This window comes from Magnolia sinica, chromosome 18 (genome assembly GCF_029962835.1).
Source record: "Magnolia sinica isolate HGM2019 chromosome 18, MsV1, whole genome shotgun sequence".
Lineage (NCBI taxonomy): Eukaryota > Viridiplantae > Streptophyta > Magnoliopsida > Magnoliales > Magnoliaceae > Magnolia > Magnolia sinica.
Genome location: NC_080590.1, coordinates 13,603,570 through 13,611,885, shown reverse-complemented (window position 1 = coordinate 13,611,885; position 8,316 = coordinate 13,603,570). Strand labels below are relative to the sequence as shown.

Sequence of the window (8,316 nt, the reverse complement as noted above, 5' to 3'; positions counted from 1 at the left end):
GTGCGTATTTTTTAGAAAGTGCTAATTATTTTTATTAAATATTAAATATTAATTCTAAGTTAAGTAGAGCATTGGGCATATTTTTTATATATAATATATGAGATAATTGGATTTGGGCTGGGTGGACACCTGTTTTACCCATGGAGCCCATGTCAAGTTGGGTTTAGATACCTATTGGGCGTACTTGGCCCATTGCCACCCCTACCCTGGTTTTCCTATAACTATTATGCGATTTATGCCTTGAATTCCAACTTTTCAGATGCTCACTGCCGTCGATTGAAGCGTTTTTCCCCACTGGATGCCATCATCGTCAAAAGTCTTCTCATTGGATGGGTGGAATGGACCAATCAACTTATTGCAATTGTTGTGCTAAGGCCCATCCACATCAGGTTTGAGCTTGGACGGTCCTGATACAATATACGTGTGACAAGTGTACCGTACAGTCATGATTACGATTGGCAACGAGTCATTCTCCAGTATAGATGTACAAATGCCCAAATGGGGCGTCTCCACAGGCACCTATACATGCAGCACATGTGCAAGAACAGCACGTGTGGGAAACATCTGAACCACGAATAACATGGACCCACATTCCAGATGATCTGGCCCAGAAAAGTAGTCCAAGTCCACTAATGAAATTATCCATACCGAACAGAGACAACGGCCGGTTTGAAATAACTCGACGATAGCCCACTTCCAACGTACAAGTGTTAAGTGTGGCCCATCTTATGATTGAATCTACTCTTCGAATCATCTCTACTACCGGGCCCACATTATGAACAGTCCAGATGTTCCACAAGTGACAGGTCAGTATTTGTTCCACGTGAAAAGGCACATGTGCGGGAGCAAAGCGGAAAACAGCAAAGGATAACGTAAAAGTCAGATGGACGTAAAGCACCCGGACCTGTGTGGCCCACCGTATTGTGAAATCCAGTCGTCCAGAAGGTGAAACCACTCACATTCACCGTACGTTAAATAATAATAATAATAATAATAATAAAGGCATATCCATAAATCCAATGAGCTACAATAGGGGAGAAATGTAAAATCACGCCCTAAGTTCATAGGGCGTGGGGCGAACTGAGTCAGGTCAGGCTGATTTTTGAATTATATGCTCATATCTTCATCTTGATGAGGCGCACCTGATGAACGGTTTGGATGGAACAAGAACACCATGGTGGGCCCCACCGATGGTTGGCGTCTCCTCATTGCTCCCACATGTCGACCGGGGCTAATGTATTTGCCTAGCGCCTAACATCGATAGGCGCACCTTATGGACGGAGTAGATGTCACACAAAAATAACGAGGTGGACCCCACAGGGCACGGGTGTTGGATCCGCTGCGTACAATGGGGACTCCGGTCCGCACCATATCCAAAAAGGGAAAAACAGAGAGAGCTAAGTTCCTCTGTTCACTTACCTCCTCTCTGAAGAGAGATGGCCGCTCTCAGCATCGCTAGCGCGAGCGCCATCGGTCGCAGTACGAAATCGAGAAGAAGCTGTCCGTCGAGGCGGAGAATTTCATGCATTGGATGGGTGAGTGAGTGACTCTCTCTCTCTCTCTCTCTCTCTCTCTCTCTCTCTCTCTCTCTCTCTTCTTACCACAAATGTCCGTTCTCTCCTTCGTTGATTCTCCAAAGGAAGGACCCAGAAGGGCTGTTGGGCCCGCCCCAGTCTGGCCACATAGCTCGAAGAGAGTTCCAGAAGCGGCTCGAGAAGGACGTCGATGCCCGTGAAGCCTTCACCCGCCAAGTCCGCGAAGAACGAGAGCGCCGCCGTGCTCTTCGACAGGCATGGGTTTCCCCGTTCCACCCAATCCATTTCTTTATTTTATTTGAAATTTTAATATTTTATTTATTTATTTATTATCTTGTGTAGTCTCGTGTTGTGCCCGAGACTGCTGCAGGGCTGATTGAGTATTTCCTCGACACCGAAGCTCGGGAGCTCGAATTCGAGATTGCCAGGTTGAGGCCCAGGTGAGAATTCCCATACCCTCATCTGAAATTCTTCTTTGGATCAGTGTCTTTACTCTAATTCAGTAAAATCTATGATTATAAGCTAGCTAAGGGGTATGTTTGGATGTACAATTTATTTATATTGTAATTTCTAAGTTGCAACTGTGTAAAACGTTTTAAGGTTTGCTAGGCAGTCAGAGTGAATGGCCATTCTTAGTAAGTTGGACCCTAAGCGTAAACAGAAACATTGGTATTGGGAGAGAACTGGTTGTTTGGATGCATGTAATCATACAGGGGTGGAAAGAATGCTTATCTTGGAATTAAAATCAGTGGAAACTCTTTATCATGTTTTGCATTTGGGATTGTGTTTACTGGAATCATCAGCTTATGTTTTCATTGAAGATGAGGATAAACAATCAGTGGTTAGGACTGGTGTGGAATGGGCCATGGACAATTCGATGGAGCACCGGGATATCACGAATTTGGGGAGGAAGGACTGTAATTGGGCAACTAAATGCACACTATCTTCTGATGGCCATAACTTTGCAACTGTTATCGGATTCGCATGTATAATTTGTCATTGGAAAACCATCGACAAGCCCTACGACGTGGCAACAACAGAGTCGGTTGTCCCTGAGTGATTTCTCAAAAAAGGGCCATTTTTTGGCTCAAATTTGCATTTTAGTTCAAAACTTAGTATTTTTAGTATGTTACCTTTTCTTGCTATTTTTAGATTTTTAAGAGTCCGGTTATGGTCTACAGTCTTTGTTTTGGTCATCCAAGAGGCAGTTACGATTTTGCATAGGATTAAACGTCTTTTTCCCATTTCAAGAAAGATTCCTGTTTTGAGTCAAATTAGGAGTCTACATCCTTTTCTGTTTATATAAGGCCATCTGTTGTTGTAAACAAATTTCCATTCTATAATATGAATTTCTTTTTCTTTTTCATTTTATAGATTTCTCACCTTGTAGATTCAAGGATTATTAACTCTTATCCATGCACCCAACCATGACAAAGACCTTCTAGAATTATTATTTTTAAATATTTAAAGGAACTCATTATGAGAACCCCCCGAGGGTTTGGGCGAACGGCTAGCATTGTGGATTTGTTCCCCTCAAACGCAATTTCGATTCCCCTTCCCTTGCTTTTCCTGATGCAGATGGTTTGTAGGTGATTGCTTGCATCCACAGGGAGTAGTCTCGCCTTCAAAAGGGGCGAGGACACTGTCGTAAAAAATATATATATCATTATGAGAAAGGCTTGCTTCTAACAACCAACCAACTTTTGTAAAAGAAACGGATTATGGCCTTTATGAAGGAAACATATTCCGAGGAGTGTTTCCATGCTCTCCCATTCATCCAAAAGCAAGAAATGATTTGACCTATGAAAATGAATTCCAATAAGTTGTGCTTTCCACAGCCAAATGACCCCAACAATCCTGATGGAAAAATATCGTGATCACTCACTAACACTTGTTGCAACTTTACTAGTGGAATAAAAGACACTTTTAGCATTAGAAGGTAATCTAAAGCATCTTTGACATGACAAACACCAACAAATCCGCACAAAAGAAGAGTGGAACTTGAGGCTCTCTTCTTTTGTTATCTTTTTTTCTTTATTGAATTACTTTCTTGCTGACATCTATTTAATCTTGTTTTCTCCAATCATTCACTTCACAATATGGGGTTGTAAGTGTGCTACTGTTGAACTTGTTGTTCGGTGTAGGTGTGGACCCTATCCATTTTAGGATATGTTGCTAAATAGTTTTCAGATTATCACATTCTTTGTGTGTGTGTGTGTGTGTGTGAAGGAATTCATATTGTTTTGTTGTGTTAATGATGTCATGCCCTTAAAGAATTGTTGTCACTGAACATGCCCACTTCACCACTTTGTTGTGTATGGATGGTTTTTGTGCATTGTTGCTTGTACACATTGCATACTCTCTTTGTGAGGGATGCTGATTGGCTAGTGTGATTTTTTTAGAAACCATTTTAGTATTGTGGCAACTTATGCTTGTGGTAGATATGAGAAGCTGATTGTGGATACACATGCTTGCTTTTTAGTCTCTCCTGTAGTTATCCTTGTCCTTTTTTTCTTTTTTACAAAATCACCCATAAACCCTTGCTATAGAAGGAAACCCACAACCTTTGCTGTCTGGGCCCAAGCCCCAGGGGGTCTGTATGAATTCTTAATGGGAATCTCCTCTTGTAAGGAAGCCAAATCTCCTTCTCTCAAATGGTATTGTAATTTGCCTAAAATAATTTGGAAGTGAGAGGTTGATAGCTGAAGAACACATTAACCAAATTGACAGAAACTCTGGATGACAAAACGTCTGTTGTGTTATTTCTTGGGACGTGCTTGTTTTTATTATTATCTTCTAAAACTTGGGTTTGTTTATTTTATATTTTCCACATGTTCCGCTGGTTTGAAAACGAGCTTTGCTTCAAACTAGCCTTTGTGTTTCCTTGGTATACCCATCTATGCAAAGAGAGTGCCAGTATTGCTCTCTTGAAAATAGAAAGAGATGTAACTAGCTTTGTGATTTTTATTGTAATTGTTGGTTTGAGAAATCCTAATGAATTGGAACAAATCAACAATTTGAATTGATAATTTGATAATCCTATTTTAATCTGCTATGTTTTCTTTTCTGGGTACTATTCACCAGATTCTTTCTTCTTAAAACTTTTCTGTCTATCTTTGTCCATTCATATATTCTTCTATTTCTTGCTCACCTTTTCAAATTAATGAACCTTTCTCGAATGTTCATGTATCCCCAACTGATCGGATGAAAGAGCCGTGGCCATAGAGGTGTACATCGGGCCAAACCGAGTCGAACTGGGCTCAACCCGGCCCAGCCCGGTCACCGGGCCAACATATCCAGCCCAAACTCGGCCCGGTCGGCAATCGGACAAGTTCGGGCCGAGTTCGGGCTAGTTTCGAACCTTACAGTAAGTTTATGGGAAGGGCTTTGGCAAGTTCAAATGGTTAGGGTAAGGAATTAGGATATATATATATATAAATATATATATATATATATATATATATATATATATATATATATATATATATATGTAAACAGCCGAGTCGAGCCAGGTCGAGTCGGGTTTCGGACCGAGTCGGGCCAAACTGGGACCTGTTCGAACTCGGCCCGAACTCAGTTTCGAGCTGAAAAAAATGGCCTGTCACGGACCGAACTTAGTTCCGGGTTGGGCCGAGTCGAGCGAGTTAACCGGGCTAGCCCGGTTCGTGGACGCCTCTATGTGGCCATTATGGCTGGTGAGCTAGTTTGGACCGAAGATCTGGTTACCTAGTTGATATTGATACGAGCCAAGGAGACCAGTGAAGGAACATTTTTTTAATGACTAAAAAGTACATACAGCTACAAAGCTGTGCATTTTCACTAGACAAGTGGATGTAGGTTATTGAAATTATGCTATAAGGCGCGATGAGAGCTTCTCTTGTGGTCAAATTTTGATGGAGCGATGGATGATGTAGCTCTAATGCTGTCTGCTGTGTTTGGATGCACGAGCAAATTGAATTGCGAACATTAAGTTTAATCAAGAGGAAATGACAAAAGCTAATGGCGTTCCCTGGTATTCATAATGAGGAAATAGCTTTTGACTCGCAGCTGTCCTTCTTTCTAGTCCATCTTTCTAGTCCAACCTGAAAGTAACTTGATTGCAATTTGGATTTCATCCATCACTATGTATGCTGAGGAAACTACAGTAAACTTTTATTTGGCTAAAAATTTCAATTCAATTCAACAGTGCATCCAAACACACTAGGGAAGCTGGGAATTGGTAAGAGAGGCACATAGAACAGTTTGGCAGAGAGAGTTTTGAGTACCCCAAATATCCCCATATAAGTGTATCTGCTCACACACATTTAAAGCGCTGCTTCACCTACCCACCATACCACCTGCACAAGGGGGGGCTGCATCATCGTAACATTGGTCAAATTCGATGCTTAAGCGTTTTATTTTCATATTTTGCCAATTGTCATTACTATACTTTTCTTGAACATGTTCATTTCATATGAAAGGAGCACAGTACTTACCTGCATATGATTCCAAAACATTCTGCCTTGCCCTATTTTGAGATTGCACAGTTCACATTCATTCAACCTCAATCCCTCACTGTCAATGTTTTGAAGCTACTTCTTCCTGCCTCTTTGATTAAATGTCATAACACATGAGATATGCAGATTAGACAAGGAATTTTTCACGCACCTGCAAAACGAACTGGGCCAACTGCGATTTTCCGTGTCAAGAACCAAGGTTCAGAACAAAGTCTGAGTTTACATTCTCTGAATGGTTGAGTAGAATGCGACTCTTGACTGTTCTGATGCTTTTGCAGGACATGGAGGATAGATTGATTGAGCTGGAGGCAATGCAGAAAGTTCTTCTAGAAGGAACAGGTCTGTTGTCATCCATAAGGCAGCTGCCCGACGATTATTTCTCCCCTCATATGTGAACAACATTTATTCTTCCTCACCTTCTTTTGCAGAAGCATATGATAAAATGCAGTCTGAACTTGTACTAGCAAAGCAAAGGCTAGCCAAGATATTGCAATCGGAGGACAAGAAAGCAACTGTATGAAAAGGCTACTGCTTTACTCTCAAGGAAATCATAGATCCTCACCTGAAGATATGCACAATATCCTCTATTCCTCTCACCCTTGGCTTGTTCAATTTTGGCCCATGGATAGGTTGATTGGATTGGGACCATCTATCTGATGAGATCCATTGTGGATCAACTATGCCCAAAAATCTCTTTGGAAGACAACTCTTAACCCTTTGAATGATGGCCAGCAATAGCAACAGTCCACAATCAACTGATAAAAGGCCAAAGATTAGATGCATGAATTTTAGGGGGCGTTTGGATCGTAAGTTACTTAAGATAAGCTACTTATGCCTCAAGTAGTTTATCTTGGTTTCTACTAATTAAGTTGAAGTGAATAAAGTACCTCTAAGTAAAAAAGTTACTTATGATTTATAAACTTATCTCAAATAAGTTACTTATCTACTGCTGCAAGTAGAAAAAGTAACTTATTTGGTGGTATCCAAACGGGCCCTTAGTTTGTTCCCTAGTGCACCTCTTCTGGGGTCTGAAACCAGTCCGACTCGCCCCACCTTGGTCTGTATCAGTGCGGAGACTTGTTTCGTTTCAGACCAAGACTGACATTGCCATTTTTCCAATGATTGATTAGATGGGCACGGTTTTCTGATCAGGGAGATTTTTTGGACATGTTCAATCCACAGTGGGGCCCGTGAGGTAAACTTTTAAAAGTACATCTGAAAACCTGAGGATTCTATACACACTCTAGGGTTGGAGATCATTCAAGTCCACTCTACTCTTCAATCATTGATTTGGGGTTTCGCCATGGCTGAGATGGTGCAACTTACATAATGCACTTTTATCTTCTAAGCAGTTACTTGATATGGTTGAGCGGAATGAGCTTGATAGGTCCTTGTTGGCCCTTCTCGATGAAAATATAGCGAGTGCACACCAGAATGACCAGGTTTGGACAATTAGGCTATTTCCTCTTCAGTGACTGTTAGGGTGCTTTTGCTGGTTTAGCTCATTCCCCAATCGCCTGGTTTGTCTTGCAGGAACAAGTGGCGGAGTATATGGAGAAGATCCGTGCAGCTGTTCTAAAGTACATAACTGTATGATTTCAAATGCGGATATGTAAATTCCCTGTCAGGAGTTTCAGATGAGTTTGGCTAAACAATCACCTACATTTACAGATAGCTTGTGTTTTTGTATGGAATTTGAAAATGTCACTGCTGTTTCTCCTGGTGTAAAAGTTCTGTACTAGAGAATCTCTATTTCCTCCTTTTCTTGTGACTGAAATGTCGGGGTGTGTGTTTGTGTGTCTATGTATGTATATATAGGGCCTGTTTGATAGATGCCTGAAAAGGAGTTCATCTCATCTTTGTTGATTGTAATTATGTATTGGAGCTCATGAGTGTTGGTTCTCATGGTTATTTTTTATCTTTACTAAAAGAAAATATGATCTCTAATACATAATCGCCATTAGCTAGAATGAGATGAACTCATTTTTAGGTGTCTACCAAACAGGCCCATAGTGAATTAAATCCAAATAATCGCTTCCATTAAAGACCCACGTGGGGGACGTGCACACGGAGGAAGTTTGGACGAGAGATGTTTTCTATAGTTGGCAACCCATCCCCACTTTCCTTTGTTGTGGCCCACGCAAGTTTTACATCCACCTCATTTTTTGCTGACATCGGTGCAATGGATGTATATAGTGGATTTCATACATTGATCATGGTGGGCCCTACACAGCCTTTGTTGCACCCCTCACTGCATACCATTGTGCGAGTTACACACTAGCAAA

General features: G+C 41.2%; 1 protein-coding gene across 2 annotated transcripts; it reads left to right on the top strand.

Annotated features, from left to right (window-relative positions):
- The first annotated feature begins 1,375 nt into the window (after positions 1-1,375).
- On the top strand, positions 1,376-7,808 carry LOC131232799 (uncharacterized). Of its 2 annotated transcripts, XM_058229281.1 has the most exons (8): positions 1,376-1,535; positions 1,644-1,790; positions 1,878-1,975; positions 6,158-6,230; positions 6,310-6,370; positions 6,460-6,545; positions 7,384-7,473; positions 7,565-7,808. In XM_058229281.1, exons 1-8 carry the CDS (start codon positions 1,437-1,439, stop codon positions 7,625-7,627), a joined length of 717 nt encoding a protein of 238 aa, XP_058085264.1. In that variant the 5' UTR covers positions 1,376-1,436; the 3' UTR covers positions 7,628-7,808. The 2 variants fall into 2 exon arrangements, with proteins under 2 accessions (XP_058085264.1, XP_058085265.1); XM_058229282.1 differs by lacking the exon at positions 7,384-7,473.
- Positions 7,809-8,316: the final 508 nt, after the last annotated feature.